This window comes from Budorcas taxicolor, chromosome 13 (assembly GCF_023091745.1).
Source record: "Budorcas taxicolor isolate Tak-1 chromosome 13, Takin1.1, whole genome shotgun sequence".
Taxonomy (NCBI): domain Eukaryota; kingdom Metazoa; phylum Chordata; class Mammalia; order Artiodactyla; family Bovidae; genus Budorcas; species Budorcas taxicolor.
In genome coordinates, this window is record NC_068922.1 from 53,613,007 (window position 1) to 53,633,604 (window position 20,598).

The window sequence follows — 20,598 nt, forward strand, 5'->3', positions numbered from 1 at the left end:
GCTGGACTGGCCCCGCCGAGAAGAGCTGGAGGCACGGCCACACCCCCAGCTGCCGCAGCACCACTTCAGCCGCTCCGGGAGCCAGAGGCCCCAGCATCAGCACCTCATCTCCACGGGCCCCTCAGCGACAATGGGGACCCAGACGCCGCGCGCGAGCGGTGGGGAGGGGGCGGGTGGGGCGCGGAGCCGGCAGAGCTCGGGGCGGGGCGCGCCGGGCGGGGCGGGCCGGGCCGGGCCGGGCACCTCCCCGCGCGAGGAAGTCCCGGCCCCGCGCTTTGGGGAAGTGCGGCCGAGGCGCCTGCGCACTGCAGCCTGCGCCCGCTCCCCGACGATCCGGCCGGACCTCGGAACGCGCGGGCCGGCGGCTGAGGCGCGAGCGGCTCGGGAGCGCGGCCGGTGAGTGCGCGCGCGCGGCGCCCAGGACGGCAGCCCTGCCCCTCCGGCCCGGGGCCCGTGGGCTGTGCGGGGCGGGAGCTTCGGAAACCGGCGCCCAGATCCGCGCCCCAAGGACTCCCGCCGAGGGGTCCACGTGGACCCTGGGCCGCAGCGGGACTGGATGCAGTCCCCGCGCGTGGGGGAGGGGGCGTTGCAAGCGGGTTCCCCTTTTTCTGCAGCTCAAAGCCTGGGGAAGTGATTGCTCAAAGTGGGGGGGGGGGGCCGGAAGAACCCAGGTTTCCGCGTCTCCCGTCCCCCCTTCAGCCTGGTGGGGAGGGGCCGAGGCGGGACACCCGTACTGCCCCCGCCCCCACCCCGCTGGATCTGGCAGCCAGTCATCCCCGCCAGTCGGAGGGGAGGCGCTGCGCCCCCGGCCCGAGCTGATCGGGGGCTCCTGGCGCCAGCCTCGCTCCCGAACGCGCAGGAGGACCTCCTGCCGTCTGACTTGAGTCCTGCTGCTGCAGTGCACGCCCCTTCGGCAGCCAGGGTGGGGCCCAGAGCGACCTGGCCCCTCCCGCCCCCACCTCGCCTTTGGGTCGCTGGTGAGTGGGGCGCGTGGCGAGTTCCTTGAGGGTAGGGTGGGGGCGTCAGAGGCCGGAGAAAGGGGCAGACTTCCCCAGGCCAGACCCTATTAGCCGAGAGAGGGAGAGAGAGAAGTGGGTTGCCCCTGCCATTGCAGAGGTGGGCTGGGGCGAGGGTCACCAGGGCTAGGAAAATTGGCCTGCCTTGGAGCCGCTAGGCTGGGACGTCCCTACCAGCCCAGTGGTGGAGGGCCGGGGGCGAAGCAAACAGGAAAGGTGCTGAGGAGGATGAGAAGAGAATGGAGCCCCTCTGGCAACCCCCCTCACAAAGGTTATGGCATTTTTTCCTGGGATTGTCACATTTTCTTATTCTTTTTTTGGACTGGGCGGGCTCGGGGACGTTCTTTTTCCTTCTGTGGAGCAGAGCAGCAGCCGCTCCCGAGGGAACCTCTGTCCCCAGAGGCCAGACTTACTGCCCGTCCAGCTTCTCCCATCCTAGACTTAGGGGCCAAAGCCTGGATGGGGCTGGGGAAGGGGAAGGAGCCCCCTTCCACATGCCCGGATGAGGGGCAGGAGCCCTGATTCTGATCCTGTAACGCCACCAGGAGAGAGAGCAGGTGCCCCAGAGGCATAAGTGGTCCCAGCCGGCCTGGGGATGGTGCAGGGAGCCAGGTTCAGGGGTGGGCGACAACGTCCAGGGCCTACAACCAGGGCAGAGGGGCGGCCTCTCCCCATCTCTGCCACAACTCAGCCCCCAGCACCTGGGCGCAGCACTCTCAGGCAGGTCCCCTCCTCCAGTTCAGAGCTGATTTGGAGAAGGCAGCCTAGGGAGTTTAATCTTCAGGGAGCTAGGGGGCGGTGGGGGGGAATTGGGGCCCTGCCCCCACTCACAGTGGGTGGAGATGCTGAGGAGGAAGAGCCGCTCTGCCTGGGGAAGTCACAGCCCGGCTGGGGTACAGCTACCAGACCTCAGAGGTTGCCACACCCCTTCCTTTCCCTAGAAACTTGACCCCTGCGGGAGGGCAAGCTGTGGGGCTGCTGTTTCCCCATCTTGTCTGTTTGCTGGAAGCTTGAAGGTCCACCTTCCCATGCTCCAGGGGAAGCCAGGCAGGCAGCCAAGGGCCAAGACCCCATGGGCCCCTCCACCTGGCCCCCAGATCCGGGTCAGGGCAGGGGCCTCTGCATGCTCCGACTCTGGAGACAGGGGTGCCCTCAGCGTGCATGTCTCGGGCTGTCACCCCTGGGCACCAGCACCTGGCCAGGAGACGGGACGCCGGGGTTGCCCAGCCTGCGACCGTCCTGGGGCCCGTCCTGCAACATCGTTTTCCTCTCCTGCCATCGCAGACCCCAAGAGGCCAACTGAACCAAACAGGCACTGAAAGGCCAAAGCTGAGGAATGGGGTGGGTGGGGGGAGGCAGCAGCAGAGAGAATGTTCATTTAATGAGAAAATAAAGTGAAACCAAGTCGTGAGTCTCTCGCGGCGGGGTTTCAGAAGGTCCGCGCCCCAGACGCGCCAGGGGCCGCCCCTACCGCGGGGAAGGGGGCGGGATGCCTCACCTGGGCCGAGGTGGGGGTGGGGTGAGGGCAGGTGGGAAGGCGTTCAAAACTGCCTCCTGGAGCCTGATTGGCCGCCCTCGGTCCCTGCGTTCCCAACAGCGGCCGCTCATCCGGGTGGGACTGAGCACCCTCCGCACGCCCGCACTGCAGAAGGGGAAGGTTCGCCCCGATGCCGCTCCGAGCGGAAGGGACCCCGCGGCTCCTACCCGCCCGGGAGCAAGACGCGCCACCGCCCGCCTGCGGCAAGGCCTGGGGCCGCAGCGGTTTCCGCAGCCTGGGGTTGGGGAGGGGAAAGGAGGCTGGGAGACCCGGAGGTGCCAGTCGAAGGTTCGGTGCGGAGCCAGCGTCCGGGCTGAGGTGGCGGCGGTGCCTGCTGCACTGCCCGCACCTTCAGGACGCCCTGCCTCAGCCCCAAGCCCTACTCCAGTGCTCCGTGCCACAGGCCTGGTCTGCTCCCTCTGCGGAGTCCCTGGGAGTAGGCGGGGGTCTCCAAGGCCCCGCAGCCCTTCCGAACTCCTGGTGGGAAGCAGCCTCCCCACCTCCCACCACCCATCCCCTGGAAAACCTGGGAGGGAGGTTCTGAATGTCTACCACCACCCCTGAGAGCCTCAGACTCAGACTCTGGGGGCCTGCAGCCCCCTGGGAGGGGCCAGGAGCCGGAAACCAAGAAAGAGGAACCCCTGCTTCCGGCTTCCCAGGGAGGGAGCAGATTGGGGGTGTCCCAGAACCTCCTGTGGAGAGCTTGTCTGGGGTCTCCTGCTTCCTGATCCCCATCCCCTCACATCTGCGGTGTAGACTAGAGTGGGGGTTGGGCCTGGGCAGAGTAGTCTGGAGGTGGGAGGCGGAGGAGAGTCCGTGGGGGTGGAAGGCCAGGGAGGCAGGTAGGGAGAGACTCAGAATGCCTGGCAGGGTGCCGGCCAGGGCGGGTGTAAGGTTCTCAGTGAGAACCCCGGCCTCTCTTCTCAGACCCCCAGGCTGTGGTGACAGAAACAGGTGTCCTGGAATAGGCACCACGGAGCCCTGGCAACCTCCTCCACCCATCCATGCCCACCCCACCTGAGGCTGAGAAGCAGGTGGGCTGCCTCCACCCTGGCCGCTGCCCCTTGGGGGGTGGGGGGCTAAGGGCATGACTAGGAGTTCAGAGACCCATGGACATCTGGGAGGCCACAAGGGTCATAGCCCTGGGAGGGAGCATGGCCTCCGGCGGGCAGTTGGGGCTGGAAAGCGGGTGGTAACCATGGGCTTTGCCTGGAGGCTGAGGCAGCCCTGTCTTCCCCCAGCAAACAGGGCCAGAGGAGGCGGACCAGCCCCCCTCGATGTCCAGTCATGATGCGGCCCCCTCGGCTCCCCCCAGGCGAAACCCCTGCTGCTTGTGCTGGTGCTGTTGTTGCAGCTGCTCTTGGTACGTGGGCCTGGGGATGCTTGATATGCCTGGTGGGGAGTGGACACTGAGCAGACCTAGGATCCAGGACCCTGGTCCTTAGCCCTTAGAAGGCTTTTGAGGCATCACCTCCAAGTAGGGTACCCCTGCCACCCACAGTACTTATCCAGGGGCTTGGTGACTAGTGGTCAGTGCAGGTGGTATCCACATACAGGCACCTGGCGTGCAAGCATGTGTGTGTGTGTGTGTGTGTATCTACTGTAAGCTAGCTGTGTATGTGTGTCTACTTAAACTAGGGGTGTGTGTGTGTGTCTACTGCAACATGCAGGCACCTAGCGTGCACGTGTGTGTGCGTCTCTGCTGTAAGCTAGGGCGGTGTGTATGTCTGTCTTGTCTCTGTAAGCTCGCCCAGACTGGCCCTGGGAACTAAAACAGAATAAGACAAAAGCAGGTCCTACAGACAGCATCAGGTGGAGGGGCTTTGAGCAGAGACCTGGCCCTGGGATAGTTGGTGGGTGGGGGAAGGCACTGGACCTCGGGGGGTGAACTAGTTTCTAGGCACATAGGGAACCTGTTGGCGGTTTTGTACATTGCAGAGGCATATGGCCCTTTGCAGGTTCTCAGTCCTTGGCTGTTGAGTAGACAGCGCTAAGGGGACCCAAGTGGGGATCAGCTGACCAGTGAACAACTGAGACCTGAGCCCAGGCCTAAAACAGAGAAACTGCCTGGGGTTAGGGATGGGAGGCCATGAACTGTTAGGACCCGCTTAGCCTTTGCCTGTAGGGACCAGGAGAGGAGTTTGGCATCTGAAAGGTGGGGTAAGGAGGGAACTGAGTTCTGCCCAAACCCTGAGTCTGAGATGTCCTTAACCGTGTCAGTGACCTTGGTGAGAGGTCTGGCTGGAGGTGTGGACTTGGAAGCCATCACCGATGCTGCACCCGGAGCTAAGGAGGGAAGCAGATCCCCTGGGGAGAGTCAGGGGTCAGACACACAGGCTGGGCCTTCACCACATCAGTGGGATCTGTAGGAAAAAGCAGCGAGGGTCTAGGTCAGGCCAGGGAGGGAGGGAGGCAGACACCTGGGGCCTGTGAAGCCCTGAAGGCAAGAAGATGTCCCAGGGCGGGACCAAAGGCTGGGAAAGCAGACCCACCTGCGACGGGTTCATCCGTGTGTTGAGAACCTCGAGGCCTCCTGCCCGTTCTAACACCTGTGTGCGGAGTGTCCTGCATGCATACGTGTGCCTGGAGGGCAGTGCCACCTTCCCCTCTGCCCGCAGGAACGAAGAACGTCGGCGGGCCTGGCGAGCCTCCCGGGAGAGCAGGCTACAGCCCCTCCCCAGTTGCGAAGTCTGGTGAGTCTGGCCCGGGGGTTCTGCGCGGGTGGGGGCGGAGCCTGACCCAGCCGGCTGATTCCCGAATGCCTCCCGCAGCGCCACGCCTACGCCGACCCCGGAAGAGGTGCGGAGCTGGGCGCAGTCCTTCGACAAGCTGATGCACAGCCCAGCGGGTCGCAGTGTATTCCGGGAGTTCCTGCGCACGGAGTACAGCGAGGAGAACATGCTCTTCTGGCTAGCCTGCGAGGAACTCAAGGCCGAGGCCAACCAGCATGTGGTGGACGAGAAGGCCCGGCTCATCTACGAGGACTACGTGTCCATCCTGTCCCCCAAGGAGGTGTGCCGCGCCGGGCCCAGGGTGGGAGGGTGGGGGCGCTTCCATGCCCCTGACCGTGGCCCCTGTCCCGCAGGTGAGCCTGGACTCCCGGGTGCGGGAGGGCATCAACAAGAAGATGCAGGAGCCGTCGGCGCACACGTTCGATGACGCACAGCTGCAGATTTACACGCTGATGCACCGAGACTCCTACCCCCGCTTCCTCAGCTCCCCCGCCTACCGCACCCTGCTGCTCCAGGGGGCCTCCCAGTCCTCCAGCGAGGCCTAGGCTGCCCACGTGGCCGCCCAGATGTGGGACGCCTCCCGCGGCAGAGACTCCTTTCACGAGAGAGCTTCAGCAGGTGTCAGGCACACCCACCGGGCCCAGCACCCAGGGGTGGGCCCAGGCAAGAGTGGCAGGTGCAGCGCCAGAGGCCCCTTCCCCACCTGGGGGACGCAGTGTTCCAGGGTCCTGCTGAGAGGCAGGCGTGAGTGCCTCTGGACCCAGGCGACCTTTCTTGAATCAACCCCCCCCTGCCTCTGGCCACGGAGCCCTCCTGCTCGGGTTCGCACGTGGGGAAAGGAGGTACCCTCCCTGGAAGCATCCTGGAGCCACAAACCTCACAGGGTCCCTGGGAAACCCTTTCGTGGACAGCAGACCTTCTGTTTAGTTCTGTGATACAAGGAGACCTCTGCCTGGTGCTGTATGCACCCCAGGATTAGACTGAGGACCTCAGAACTAGGCTCAAGGCAGCAGGACCTGATTTCTCTTTTATATGATCATTGAGTTTAAACCAGGATATATGGCACTGTGTGTCTTATCAAAAAAAGAAAATGTTTTCATATTTAACTCTGCTCCTCTTACTCCCAAAATAGAATCTTATTGAAGATATTTTTAAAGCAAAAGTCTTTCCTCTCTGAGAGGATGACGAGTTGTCTGGGACCCCCAGCAGGGGAGCAGCCCTGCCCAGTGCAGGGACCAGGTGCTCAGCCCTCCCCATTTGAGGGCCTGTGATCAGGCAAGTGCAGCCCCCAAGGCACCTTGCCATCAAAGCTGGCAACACAAGAGGTACTGGCCAGGTCCTCGGCAGGCAGGGTCCCTGGCAGGTATCAAAGATTGTCTCCAGAGGCTGGGCCAGCTGGGGCAGGACACTGACGAGGTGACCTCTCTGAGAACCTGGGTGCCATGCAGTGGCACCTATACTGTGTCAGAGGCCTCACAAGGCACAGGCTTGCCACTCTGATCCCTGAATTTCCAGTTGGTAAAGCAATTCAGAGCTGCACCGGAACCCAGGACCGTCATCAGGGGTCCACCCCTATCCACACTGCCTCCACAAACAGTGGGGCAGGGGCATCCTGAAGGGTTGCAGGCAAACACAGCTGTGGGCCCAGATTTCACCTCCCTGCATGATCCCTGGACCCTGAGCTGCAGTACCTGGAGAGATCCTGAGACTCTTGAGTCCTCTGTGCACCCAACGCCCCTCCCACCATTCATGCTATGCATGCCCAACCCTGCCCCACCATGGGCACACACTGGCTCTTCCCTCCAGGGCTATCCCACCAGGCCAAGCCTGTGTCACCCAGCCCCAGGGAAATGGGCTGTTCCCACAGCAGCAGGGGGTGGGGGGTTGGGGTGACAGACCAGAATTGAGGGGATGGGGACCCAGCTTGAAGCCCAAGCTTGTGCGTGGCCCACCAGGACCAATGGCGAGGGACAAAACGGTGGCAAAAAGAAACATTTAATGATTTGAGGGGAAAGGTGCACTGCAGGTAGGACGGGGCAGAGTGTGCTGCCTTCTGAGGGCAGGTTTCCAAGAAGCTGTGTCTGTATCTGTCAGCAGAGGATGGGGAAAGGGCACTGGCCAGCACTGGCCATAGCCCAAGGCTGCAGGCACACGTGCACAAGGGCTCAGCAGAACTGTAAGAAACAGACAAGAGGCAGCAGCCATGTGGCCTGCAGGACCCCAGAGGGCAGGAGGCAGGGCTGGGTCTCCACCACCTTCACAGCGCCCAAGAGACTGGCTGGCATGGCCATCCCCAAATTCACACTTCAGACAACCACCTCCAAAGAACAGGACGGCCTGGGCTCACCCTTACCTTCCAGCGGTTCCCACACTCATTGCAGACAACGAAGGTGGTCATCGGCTCATCAGAGCTGCGGGTCTGCACCTGTGGGGAGGGCTGTGATGGTGGGGTACCCAGCCCCAGGACCTCAGTTACTGGCAGCTGGAGGGCCCTGGGAGCAGGACTTCCCTGGAGTCACAACCTGGGGAGCACCCCCTACATCCTCAGGCAGCACTAGCCTCACGACACCCTGGCCCTCTTGGATGACCTGGGCTGAGCCTACCCAGTGACCCCAACCTGGGGGCCACCCCAACTGCTTTCTGCTTACAGGGCCCCCTGACATCCCTTGGGGCCCCATCAGTGTCTACCTCCATGACTCAGTGTATTCCCACTGCTACTACCGGGCACCCATCCTCCCAGCAGCAGCACAGTTAGGCCAGGCCCCCCGCAACTTTAGTGACCCAGAGCACGCTATACCCACCACTGAAGGCTGCTTACTGGGGACCTCGGCAAGGAGGAGGCCCCAAGGGTGAAGGCAGCTTCCAGCCCTGTGGGAGGCTAAAGTCAGGCCTGAATCTCGGCATCTCACACAGCGCAGCCCACGTGCGTCCATGCAAGTGGGACCCAGCTGTCAGCAAGGGCAGGGCGGGGCCCCAGAGGCAACCAGCGCTTACCTGCGTGTAGGTGCAGTTCTTCTTTCTGCACTTGCCACAGGTAAACAGGTCCGTCTGTGTGCCACCTGTGCGCGCCATCTGGTGCTCACGGATGGCCTCCTTGGTCATGGCCTTGCGGATCTCCTTCAGCTCATCGCTAGCCATCTCCTAGGGCGAGGGGCACATGCTTAGCCTGCGGCCCCCAGGGGCAGCCCCCTGCACTCCTGGTAGGCTCACCTCTGAGGTCATGACAGCAATCTGCTGGGGCGTGATGGCGCCACACAGCACGTTGCGCCGCAGGCCGGGGTTCTTGGCATCCTTTAGGTTGGAGAGGCGGCTCCGCACGCGGTTCTTGTACTTCATGTCTGTGTTTCCCACGTCCCGGAAGATACGTGCGGGTGTTTAAGGACCTGTCCCAATGCCAACACCCTGCCCTCCAACCCGTCCCTGGGCTATTGAGGGCCTCTCTGTGGGGACCGTGTCGGAAAAGCGAGCAACACGGGGTCCAGACACTGACACATTCCTGGCTGAGGCCCAGCTGCAGGCGCAGGCTCTGGGACCCAAGTCCACTGCAGGCGCGGTCAGACTCCATAGGGTCTAGGAGGGCCCCCGACTGCCCAACTCCCTGTCGAGGGGACCAAGCAGTGGCCGCCAAGGGAACTGGGCCTGGTTAACCCTGCAACCCCCAGAAACTTCAGCCCACCCAGCGCCCAGCCCCCATACAAAGGATATATTCTTCGATCTGGCCCGCCAGGCACTCGCAGTCTGCACCAATGGCCACGTGGTCATCTGTAAGAAAGAGCCCTGACCAACTGCCTGCCAGATCTAACCCCCACGCCTCAACCTGTGTGGGATCCCCGCCCCCAAGGGCAGCAGCAACCAGTTGGATTCAGGCCTCTGCAGGGAGGCAGGGCCCAGGCCTGGGAATGGAGTGTGGTGTCAGGAGCCAGGACCCTGAGGTGTGCTGGCTGGCCCCAACCGAAGCACTCACGGTCTGTCTGCAGAGCAGCGGTCAGCATCTCACGACACTTGGTTCGCACAGCGTCACAGGTGACTGGCACGGGGGGAAACGTGGTGATCCTTGGTGTTGAGGGCATCCTGGGCAGCTCTGGCCTCTTGCGGCTGGAGAGAGGCCCACTCGGGCCACATGCACCCCCATGAGATGCGGTCCCCAGAAAAGCCAACGTCACAGCCACGATGCCCCCAGACCTCGTCTGCTCCACTCTGAAAGCAGCCCACAACCCTGCCCCTGTGCAGTCAGCTCCAGTGTGTCCATGCAGTCCAGCCAGAGGCAGTGAGGCTCACTGGGTGGGGCACAATCCCAGATGGGGTCTCTGCCTCAGGGAGGCCTGGAACATGGGGCCACAGTGCCTGATGCAGACTGCCAGGTTGGGGCTAGGGGTCATCCAAAACCTGGTACCACTACACAGGCAGCCCCACTCCTCACAGGTCTGGGCACCCCCTGTGTCCAGCCAGCCCTCCTCTCACACCCCTGGATCTCGTGACCCCATGATCTCCATGGAAGTCAGTGGAAACAGGCAGCTTCCTGGAGGAAAAACAACATGTGCAGGTGGGCGGATGAGCCCACGACTCTACAAGGCCATGCCACGGATTCAGGGTCAGCTTTTCCTGGCCCTTGGCCACTGCTGCCCAGTGAGGTCAAGAGCACAGCTGCCTCTCCGCCACAGCCATCACCAGGGTGGCAGAAAGGCCTCATGGCTCCAGAACCTGCATCACACCACAGGCTGGGGCATCCCCAGGAAAGGGACCGACATCAACAGACACCAGGCCAAGGGGGATATCCAGAGCTGGCCAGTGAGAACCACCCCTGGAGCTGGGGATGAGAGCAGCAGGCTCCCCCAGGCCTGCTCAGGGTATGTGTCAGCCGTGTGCAGCCAGGCAGACTCAGCCTCCCGTTAGATGCTCGGGGCTGAAAAGACCCAGAGGAATCTCTAGGGGGTCAGTGTGCAGCAAGAGGCTAACCCCAGGGAGAGTCCCTTCCAAGGAGCGGGAAGGACCAATGTGTTTTGGGGACCTCAGCCCCCCCGCCCCAGGGCTCCCAGAACTCAGCACCTTGGTCTGCCAAGAAAGCAGGGACATGGAGGGGAGGCATGTGCCTTCTGGATGCGCTACCTGGGGTCCTGGGCCTCAGAGGCCTCCTTGGAGGATGACGTGGGCAGAGACCCGCCCCTCCTCCGCTCCCTGGCTTTGGCGTCTGAAGCATCTACAGGTGCCAGGAAAGAAGGAAGGGCTGGCCGGGAGAAGGCAGACCAGGAGGGCAGCGCAGGGCCAGCGAGGCGGGCAGACCACCACCAAGGCACAGCCCCAGCCCTCGGACCCTGCCTCCAACCCCAGCTTCCTGCTAAAGACCAGGGTCCTCTCCCCCAACCAACGAAGGTCCTGGAAAGGCCTCCTGAGTACAAAAACTCTCAGCAGAGTGATAGCCCACAGAGATGGAGCCCAGGACATGCAGCTCTCTTTCCTGAGGGTTTGGACAAAGCCCAGAAGGAGCTGGGAAGGTAGGGGCACCTTGGGGTCCAGTGGTGGCATACCAGTCACCCCACAGCCCCACTTCCTCTGAATGGCTGCAGACCACCCCCCATCTTCCTCCTCTTAACCCCATGTCCTTCCTACCTGTTCCTCCTCCATCTCCCCTCCAAGCTCTCCTCCCTCAGGTCTGGGGCTGCCCCCTGGCTGCCCTGACACTTTTCCCCATGTGACCTCCCCCAGCTCTGTCAGGTTCCCCTCCAGGGCTCAGAGCAGCTCCCCTCCAGCTCTCCCCTCCCTCCTCATGGGCCCCTCTCCTCCTGGTGCTTCCTAGACTGGGCACTCCCTGCTCCAGGACAGCATAGCCAGCACCCTACCCAGTGCTGCCCAGCGAGGGGCCAGAGTCTTGGGTGCCCCTTGCCCCCGAACTCAGCCCAGGCTGCTTGACCCATACCCAAGAGCTTCTTCCAGGACTTGATGAGGGACTTGGCTAGTGTGACGACCTCCTCATCCGAGCTCTGCTTCCGCAGGGCATTGACGGACATGCCAACACGGGTGGACTGCAAGGCAAGCGGCCAGGCTGGGGGCAGCGGGCAAACCCTCTCCACAGATCCATGGTGACTCCCACAGGGCAAGGCTGGGGACCAGTGAGGGGAGGGGGCACCCTTCCATCTGCACAAGCCTCAGTGAGAAACACCGTCGGTTTCTCTTGAATGCCCATTCCTATCTCATGGAGCAACAGAGAAAGGCAGGGACCGTTTCCTCAGGGGCAGGGATTCATGCCAACCGAAAGCAGGGCAAGGGCAGGAAGCCCCACCAGGTGCTGGGAGCTGGGGGGCTCATGGGGCCCTACCTGCAGCAGATGCAGTGTGACAGGCATGGCCTTCAGCTCCCGCAGCAGGTCCATGGCTCCCTCCTAGAAGAAGGGAGGGCCCACGTAAATGACTCTCAGCTCTTGGTGGGCGAGCCCACCTCATCCTACACACAAGGGTTGGGGGAACAAACACAGGCAGTGACAATTTGGAGACCCACCTGGGTCAGATGCTCCAGGAACGCATGCATGATGGGAAGCGGCTTTGCACTTAATCCCAACCCACCACCACAGGGCCAACAGGGGAAAGGGCCACAGCCCTCCCTGGCAGGGGTGCCATACCAGGAAGAAACACAGCCCTGAGAAGTGCCCACTCCTGCCTGGTCCCATGTCCTCTGCCCACGGAACTCTGGCAGCCTCTCCTCAGCGCCCCTTGCTGAGGCTAAGACCTCAGGGGCCTCTGCTCTCCTCACATGAACCCCCACACCCTACTCACTCCCTCCAGCTGTGTCACCTCGCCTGGCCCAACAGAGCCCTGTCTCCCTTCTCTGACCAGCACTCTCGCCCACATTTGCTTCCTCCGGGGCACACACACACAAGCCACATGACGCCACGGGCAGACAGCTCCCTGGGGCCCTTCAGGACCGCTGGCCCTGCTGCTCCCACCACCAGCAACACACCTGCCCCCATCTCCTCCTAGAGCTCTGCTGAAACCACAGCTCTGTAGTCAGGGGGAGGCCTTGCACCACCCCACCCACGCCGGGCTTTGCCTTCCTCCACAGAAGCCTCAGGGAACCCACCAGTGAGGTTTCACGTGTGTGCGTCTGAGGACATGGGGGAGGCAGCCACCCAAGGCAGCCTAGCTGTGGGAGGGGCACAACCTGCCCCTCCCCAATCTGGATGGCACCTCTGCTCAGGCTGCAGCCTACCCCTCATCACCCCTGGCAAGTCCTGCCCCTCGGGCTGCAGAGTCCAGCCCCGTGGTAAGCTCCTCACAAGGGACAAATGGTCACCAGAGACAAGGGCACAGCGCAACTCAGCAATCATCTTCCCCAGAATGGTGCCCCAGGCTGCAGGATACCAGCTTTCTGATGCCTCCGGACCAGGGAGGCATAAAACAGGATTCCCAGTCGTGGCCCCCTACTCCCCAACGGGACTTGAAGGCACTGGGACCCACCAGAAGTCTCTGTTGGCTCTCACTCACCGGTCCATGGTGCCTCAAACCTCCTCACGCCTTTCCCAGTCCATACCTGTCCCCTCTCCTCATTTTCCCCTGGGCTTCCATCCATGTGGTGCTCCACCTAGGTGTCCCCTCCCCTAGCCCTGCCCGGCCCCACCCAGTCCTCCGTGGGTCCCATGACCCATCTCTGCCCCAACCTGGAGGGCGTTTGTTTTGTCTCCTCTGGGGAAAGCAACTTTTTTCTCTTGGCATCTCTGGAAACAGCCATAGACATTCCCACACCCCTGCTCTGGGCTGCCCACTGCCTCCCAGGGGTGTGGACATTGTGCAGGGTTTGGGGACAAGGCAGTGTTGTTGCTTGATAGATGAATGATAGCATGGGAATCAGCCCCCTTCACCGCCTGGGTGGAGAACCCTGTCCAAAGACCGACTCAACCATACTCAGCCCAAAAGCCAGCCCCAAACCACCAGCCCTGAGGTGGTTGGGCAGGCATCTTAAGCCCCAAGCTGAACTTCCCCCGCAACTGCCACCACCACTCGCCCACCCCAGGAGCTGAGTCTGGGGAGAGAGCAGGTTTTGTTTATTGAGCCTCTCTAGGAGCAGCAGGACCCCCCACCCCCACCCCTAGAGGCAGGTACCACCCAGCAAAGATGCTTCCTATGAGGGTACGCAGGTCACCTAGGCCCAAAACTGAGAGGGGCCTGGAACTGGAGGCCCATCTGCTAGGCCCTCTGAGCCCCAGCTCAGTTTTCCCCAAAGGTTCACTGGCCTAGAGACAACGGAGGACCAGCCCCACAGCGAGCATGGCTGGCTGGAGTCCACGGCCCTGGGATTCCCAGGGCAGGCTCAGGGCCTCCTAGGGCTCTTTCCCAAGGTGCCTATGCATTTACCCACTCCCCAGGAGCTTCTGGCTGAGCCATGGCTATGGAAGGGAAAGAATTTATTAGGGCAACCTGGTTCTTGGGCGACTGAACAGACAAGGAAAAAAAAAGGCCTTCCCACCCAAGAAAGCCCTCTGGCCGTCTGGCTGGAGAAATGAGACGTCGGGGCCGCCGCAGCCCCAGACCAGGCAGAGGTAGGGGAGGCGCCACAGCTCCAGGGAACAAGGGGTCCAATCTCACACTCCAAACTCTTGAAGGCGGAGAAAGGATGTGGGAGACCTAAGGTGGGACAGAGGGCTCTGAGTCGGGGTGGGCCTTGGCAGGGAGTTCTGGGGGACTCCGAGGATGCCTAGGATGGGGAGGAGGAAGGCCAAGGCGGCGGGCGGCCAGTCAGGGCTGTACAGGCCCGGACTTCAGGGAGGCCTGGAGGGGCGGGGCCGAGGAGGGTCTCCGCCTGGCCGGCCTCCCGAGAGAGTCTGGAGTGAGGGGTGGAAACAGGCAAATCCCAGGCCCGCGGGGTCTCAGCCTGACAGTTGGGGTCTGAGTCCAAAGCGGGTGGTTCCCGGGACAAGGTCCAGGTCGGATCGCGGCCTCTGCCGTGGGTGCGAGGTGAAGGGTTAGGGCTGGCCCAGGATGGGGGTCTCGGCCTCTGGCGGGGGTCTCCCCGCGTCCTGAGAGTCTCTGCCAGGGCGGAGCCTCGTCCTGCCCTTCGAATGGTCGGTCACCGCGACCCTGACGGGGGCTCGGCAGGCTCGGCGGGGGCTCGGCGGGGCGGGGGTCCCGGGGTCCTGACGGCCCGCGCCCCTCACCGCGCTCTTCTTGGTCACCATCTTGTCCAGCCTCCGGGCGATCCGCGCTATCTCCTCCTCCTTGCCCATCATCGCCTTGGGGGCAGGGCCCCCAGTGCCCGCCGTGCCAGCCTCAGCCTCCCGGCCCGTACCCCGGCCCCGGCCGCCGCAGCCTCCCGCACCCTCCGCAGTAGACGCAGCCCCGCCACGGGCGGGAGACCCTCCGTTCAAACCCCCGGCCCCCGCGACGCCGCGCTGCATCTTGGGACATGTAGTTCTCGCTCCCGCCCACCCAGCGCGAGCCCTCCCCACTCCCGACCACAACTCCCAGGAGCCAGGTAGGCGCGCGAGGCATCCTGGGAAATGTAGTTCTGACGCGGGCCGCCGCCCAAGGCCTGAAAGCGCGCGGGCCGGTTAGTCGGCGGAGGGCGCTGCGGCAGCGCGGAACCCGGCCGTGCGTAGGGGCCGCAGCGCCGAACGCTGCACTTTCCTCCGGACACCGCGCGGGGGCGACCCGGGTCCGACGGCAAGAGGCCGCTAAGGCACGCTGGGGTCGGTCCCCTCTCCCCACCCCTTGAGCCCTCCTTCGCCACCTTCTTCAGTCCAGAGGGCGGCTGCCCGATCCCAGTCCGGCGCCGAGCCCCTGAGCGCTCTGGCTGGAATTGTGGTCTCGGGGACCCTGGAGGCCTCAGTCACTCAGTCACTTCAGTCGCTCAGTCCTGTCCGACTCTTTGCGACCCCATGGACTGCAGCACGGCAGGCCTCCCTGTCCATCACCAACTCCCGGAGTTTACTCAAACTCATGTCCATTGAGTCGCTGATGCCATCCAACCATCTCATCCGCTGTCGTCCCCTTCTCCCACCCTGTCTTTCCCTTCTCCCACCCTGTCTTTCCCAGCATCAGGGTCTTTTCAGATGAGGCAGTTCTTTGCATCAGGTGGCCAAAGTATTGGAGCTTCAGCTTTAGCATCAGTCCTTCCAATGAATATTCAGGACTGATTTCCTTTAGGATTGACTAGTTTGATCTCCTTGCAGTCAAGGGACTCTCAGGAGTCTTCTCCAACATCACAGTTCAAAAGCATCAATTCTTCAGTGCTCAGCTTTCTTTAAAGTCCAACTCTCACATCCATACATCACTACTGGAAAAACCATAGATTTGACTAGACGGACCTTTGTTGGCAAAGTAATGTCTCTGCTTTTTAATATGTTGTCTAGGTTGGTCCTAACTTTTCTTTCAAGGAGCAAGCATCTTTTAATTTCATGGCTACAGTCACCATCTGCAATGATTTTGGAGCCCAAATAACTAAAGTCTCTCACTGTTTCCACTGTTTCCACACTTTCCCCATCTATTTGCCATGAAGTGATGGAACCAGATGCCATGATCTTAAGTTTTCTGAATGTTGAGTTTTAAGCCAATTTTTTCACACTCCTCTTTCACTTTCATCAAGAGGCTCTTTAGTGCTTCACTTTCTGCCATAAGAGTGGTGTCATCTGCATATCTGAGGTTATTGATATTTCTCCCAGCAATCTTCATTCCAGCTTGTGCTTCATCCAGCCCAGCGTTTCTCATGATGCACTCTGCATAGAAGTTAAATAAGCAGGGTGACAATATACAGCCTTGATGTACTCCTTTCCCTATTTGGAAACAGTCTATTGTTCAATGTCCAGTTCTAACTGTTGCTTCCTGACCTGCATACAGATTTCTCAAGAGGCAGGTCAGGTGGTCTGGTATTCCCATCTCTTTCAGAATTTTCCACAGCTTGTTGTGATCCACACGGTCAAAGGCTTTGGCATAATCAATAAAGCAGAAATAGATGTTTTAAGGAACTCTCTTGCTTTTTTGATGATCCAGCGGATGTTGGCAATTTGATCTCTGGTTCCTCTACCTTTTCTAAATCCAGCTTGAACATCTGGAAGTTCACAGTTCACGTACTGGTGAAGCCTGGCTTGGAGAATTTTGAGCATTACTTTACTAGAGTGTGAGATGAGTGCAATTGTGCAGTAGATTGAGCATTCTTAATGTTGAAGCTGAAACTCCAATACTTTGGCCACCTGATGCGAAGAACTGCCTCATCTGAAAAGACCCTGATGCTGGGAAAGATTGAGGGTGGGAGAAGGGGACGACAGAGGATGAGATGGTTGGACGGCATCAGCGACTCAATGGACATGAGTTTGAGTAAACTCCAGGAGCTGGTGATGGACAGGGAGGCCTGGCATGCTACAGTTCATGGGATTGCAAAGAGTCAGACACAACTGAGCGAATGAACTCAACTGAACTACACTTGAGCATTCTTTGGCATTGCCTTTCTTTGGGATTGGAATGAAAACTGACCTTTTCCAGCCCTGTGGCCAATGCTGAGTTTTCCAAATTTGCTGGCATATTGAGTGCAGCACTTTCACAGCATCATCTTTCAGGATTTGAAATAGCTCAACTGGAATTCCATCACCTCCACTAACTTTGTTCGTAGTGATGCTTCCTCAGGCCCACTTGACTTCACATTCCAGGATGTCTGGGTTAGGTGAGTGATCATACCATTGTGATTATCTGGGTTGTGAAGATCTTTTTTGGATAGTTCTTCTGTGTATTCTTGCCACCTCTTCTTAATATCTGCTGCTTCTGTTAGGTCCATACCATTTCTATCCTTTATTGAGCCCAACTTTGCATGAAATGTTCCCTTGGTATTTCTAATTTTCTTGAAGAGATCTCTAGTCTTTCCCATTCTATTGTTTTCCTCTATTTCTTTGCACTGATCACTGAGGAAGGCTTTCTTATGTTTCCTTGCTGTTCTTTAAAACTCTGCCTTCAAATGAGTATAACTTTCCTTTTCTCCTTGGCTTTTCGTTTCTCTTCTTTTCACAGGTATTTGTAAGGCCTCCTCAGACAGCCATTTTGCTTAATCCCCAGCACTTTATCCTGGTTTGTCCTGGGGAGAAATCAGATGGGGTCTGGCCTCGAGGCTGGCTCCCTAACAGTGATGGCCCAGACCCTGCCCCAACTGGTGCCTCCACTAAGGTTGAGTCGCTGTCTGGCATGAACCCTTCTTGACAGCACAGGTGATGCTTCTGAGAGGCCTTTCTTGATCCTCTCCTTCTGACTGTAGTGTTAGGGACCAGAAGCTGTTTGTCGGAAATACATCTGCAGTGCTTTGCTGTATGCTGACCATATGGGTTGACACTCTCTCCCCTGTGCTCCAGGTTTGTCAGATGCCATGGCGGAGCTCAGCATCTCCAGAGGCAGGGCCCTACCCACATCTTCAAGGCCCCTGGCACCTTCCTAACCCCATCCAGTCCCGGGCTTTGAGTGAGGGAGGCTTCCAATGTGTGGCTGGGTTGGACGTTTTAAGCCACAAAGACTCAAGCATGACCTCTGAGCTGGTTAAGAAGGAAGAGCCTTGCCCTTTATCCCCCAGGGTGGGTGGGGCCTCGGGGTTTTGTCCTCTGTCCTCAAATGGCAGAGGCACAGGCCTCCCAGCCAGCCCAGTGGACACTGAACATTGGGCACCCCGAGGAGGGCAGGGATTTGAGGGATTGGGGGATGTATTACAGGAGTTTGGAGTTTGTCCCCCAGCCAGTGACCATATCCAAGCTGCTAAAAGGGGCAGGGGTGACCACAAGTCAGTGGCCAACTAGGGGGATGGGGGAGATGGAAACAGGGCAGGTCTATGAACTGAGGAGGGAGACTAGGCCAGGTGGGAGGGAGAATAGGACAGGGTCTCAACCTGGGAGTCAGAGACCATCCCCTGGCAGAAAAGAAACCCCATAGGAAAGCCTCCCAGTCGCCTCTGCATTGCTCTCCAAGGGATGCATACTGTCCCTTCAGTTACGAATGAAGCCGTGTCACAGCAGGGCCAGGACTGACCACAACACAAACTAGAGCCCCTTCATGTCTCAGCCATTGTGCTGATGCCCCCAGTATCCTGCCATGCTCACTGCCGCCCTGAGCTGCAGCAATAAAGAAGCGCTTGGGTTCTATATCCCACAGTTCAGAAAATAATTTTCTGTCTTTCAGTGTAATTGTTTCCATGGCAATGTGGGCTCTTACTCTGGGACAAGGAGGCAAGAGGGAGCTGTCAGCTGCACACAAGGGCCCTGCCCCAGCCCAGCCAGAGAGGAAAACCCAGGCGGCCCACCTCGAGCCTTCCTCCTCCTCCCTCTGGCAAGGACCACAGAGACAGCTCATGAGGAGCCAGGCATGGCTCAGAGGCTCTTGACAGGCCACCAAGGCTACAGATGAATGGAGACTAAGACACCAGTGATGAGGAGGTGTGGGAGAAGGGAGGGTGATTGGGAAGAGTGGACAGGCAAGTGGGGGTGGATGACAGAGGAGGTGGGGGCTTCCCGGCTGGACCTGGGGACCGCAGCCCTTTGCCCCATGACGGGAGCCCTGAACCCTGACAAGGTGCAGTCCCATATGGAAGCCACCACCACAGGGGGAGGAGTGTGACACCATGCAGGGTCCAGGCCCGGTGACCTGTCTTGTGGCCTGCAGGCCCCAACGATGAGCAGAGGCCTCTAGGTGGCGGGAGTGAGCCACAGATGGCCTGTGGGCCAGGCCCCTCGACCCCCACCCCTGCCAGGCCAGGAGGTCCAACTGGTTCTGGCCACAACCATGAAGCAGCCCAGGTGAGATTGTGGTTATTTGTGGAGAGAGACCCTCATGTGTGGATTCTAGGGGTGAGTCCCACTCTGGCCAGGGCTCAAGCTGGAGTAGTAGTGACTGAGTAACCCCCAAACCCCTGACTTTCCATCCTAGAAGTCCCTGGTTCCCTCATGAGTTCATGACCCCAGAACCTTTCTCAGGATAGTCACCATCCACACAAGACCCCTTGGACCCTACTGAATCTTGGGAACTTCCTCCTCCAAGGAATTTCCCCCAGCAAGCTGCCTGGGCCCCCAGATCCTCCCACCCACCCCCACCCCCAGAAAGCTGTGCCTGCAGGGTGACCTCAACACCGTGAAGTGAACCTGGCTATACCCACAGCAGGGTGCTCAGTGAGGCTCCAGACCCTACATCCTTTTTGCTGTATCTGGGGTGTTGGCACACAACCCGAGTCACGCAAGGGTTGTGTCCCACCCTGCAGGGGTCTTCCACACTTGACCCCTTTATGGTGAGAGATTCATGGGTCTGCCCACAGGGGCCCTACTCTGTGGGGAGCCTGGCCTGTCCCGGGGGCTCTGTGGGCAGATGGAGCCCTGACAGTGGCCTGGGGACACCCCAACAACCCTTCAAGGTCCATCCCACACAGACGGGCTGCACTATTGGCCCAGACGCCTGTCCCTCCCCCATCCTCAGACCACGGAAACATCGGAAGCTCAGGCCATTTATTTTTCTATTTGTGTCCCCACGTTTGCCCGCCCAGAGCTGGCCATGACCCCTGCAGGTCGAATCCTGCTTCCCTTCTGGCTGGGGCAGGGGCCTCGGTGGGAAGCCCAGTGCTGCCAAACTCACACGGAGCCCCCTCCCCCTTCCCATGGCCACAGGGGTCGGACAGGGAGATGTCACAGTCCCAGAAACCCCCACTCCCTCTGCTGCGCTGTGGGCAATGTTTCCCTGATCCCAGTGCCCAGCTGTTTCTGCACTTTATTCCATCAGGCCCTCCAGCTCACCTGTGGGCCACAGGGCTCTGACCCCAGCCAGTCCCATTCAGGCTTCTCTCAGGTCCTGGCCTCTCAGCTCAGGCAGGGCGGTGACCAGGGACCAGGTCCAGCCTGAGTCCTCCATCCTGCATACCAGTGCACATCTCATCTGGCCAGTGCTCTCTCTGGGCCTCAGTCTCCTGGTCTGCAGAATGGGAAGAAGCACCGCCCCCAGCAGCCTCTCCCGGAAAGTCCCAGCCCCGCCCAGGGATTGGCCCAGGCCCAGCTCCCTCCCCCAGAAGCAGCACTTTGGGGAGGCAGGAGGCACCCCCCAGAGGCCAGCAGCAGAGGCCCTGGCGGCCTGCTCCAGGCTCGCTCTAACAATGCACTTCCCCCACACAATTCCCAGAAACACCGCCCTCCCTGCCCTGCCAGCCCGCCAGGCTGGCGGCCACTCCACCCTCCCCCTCCCCAGGGGCCCCAGCAGAAGCAGGGTCAGGGGCCCTGATGAAAGCAGGAGATCTAACTCACTAGGGTCCCCAAGGCAGTGCCTCCCAGGGGTCCAGGCACACCAGCCCTTCCCTGGTGGAAAGAGACAAGGAAATTCCTTTGGGG

General features: G+C 60.6%; 2 protein-coding genes across 6 annotated transcripts; one reads left to right on the forward strand and one right to left on the reverse strand.

Annotated features, from left to right (window-relative positions):
- The first annotated feature begins 343 nt into the window (after nt 1-343).
- On the forward strand, nt 344-6,400 carry RGS19 (regulator of G protein signaling 19). 4 transcript variants are annotated; one of them, XM_052651086.1, is made up of 6 exons: nt 344-396; nt 3,481-3,587; nt 3,795-3,916; nt 5,172-5,246; nt 5,325-5,565; nt 5,639-6,400. In XM_052651086.1, the coding sequence occupies exons 2-6, from the start codon at nt 3,558-3,560 to the stop codon at nt 5,828-5,830; spliced, it is 660 nt and encodes a 219-aa protein (XP_052507046.1). In that variant the 5' UTR covers nt 344-396; nt 3,481-3,557; the 3' UTR covers nt 5,831-6,400. The 4 variants fall into 4 exon arrangements, with proteins under 4 accessions (XP_052507046.1, XP_052507049.1, XP_052507047.1 ...); XM_052651087.1 differs by lacking the exon at nt 344-396 and adding an exon at nt 902-977; XM_052651089.1 differs by lacking the exon at nt 3,481-3,587 and having other exon boundaries at nt 346-396.
- An 863-nt stretch (nt 6,401-7,263) lies between these two features.
- TCEA2 (transcription elongation factor A2) lies at nt 7,264-14,633 on the reverse strand. Of its 2 annotated transcripts, none has more exons than XM_052650917.1 (10): nt 14,428-14,633; nt 11,599-11,661; nt 11,200-11,305; nt 10,392-10,482; nt 9,250-9,380; nt 8,991-9,047; nt 8,496-8,650; nt 8,280-8,423; nt 7,639-7,710; nt 7,264-7,459 (listed from the first exon to the last, which is right to left on the reverse strand). In XM_052650917.1, the coding sequence occupies exons 1-10, from the start codon at nt 14,497-14,499 to the stop codon at nt 7,451-7,453; spliced, it is 900 nt and encodes a 299-aa protein (XP_052506877.1). In that variant the 5' UTR covers nt 14,500-14,633; the 3' UTR covers nt 7,264-7,450. The 2 variants fall into 2 exon arrangements, with proteins under 2 accessions (XP_052506877.1, XP_052506876.1); XM_052650916.1 differs by having other exon boundaries at nt 8,280-8,426.
- Nucleotides 14,634-20,598: the final 5,965 nt, after the last annotated feature.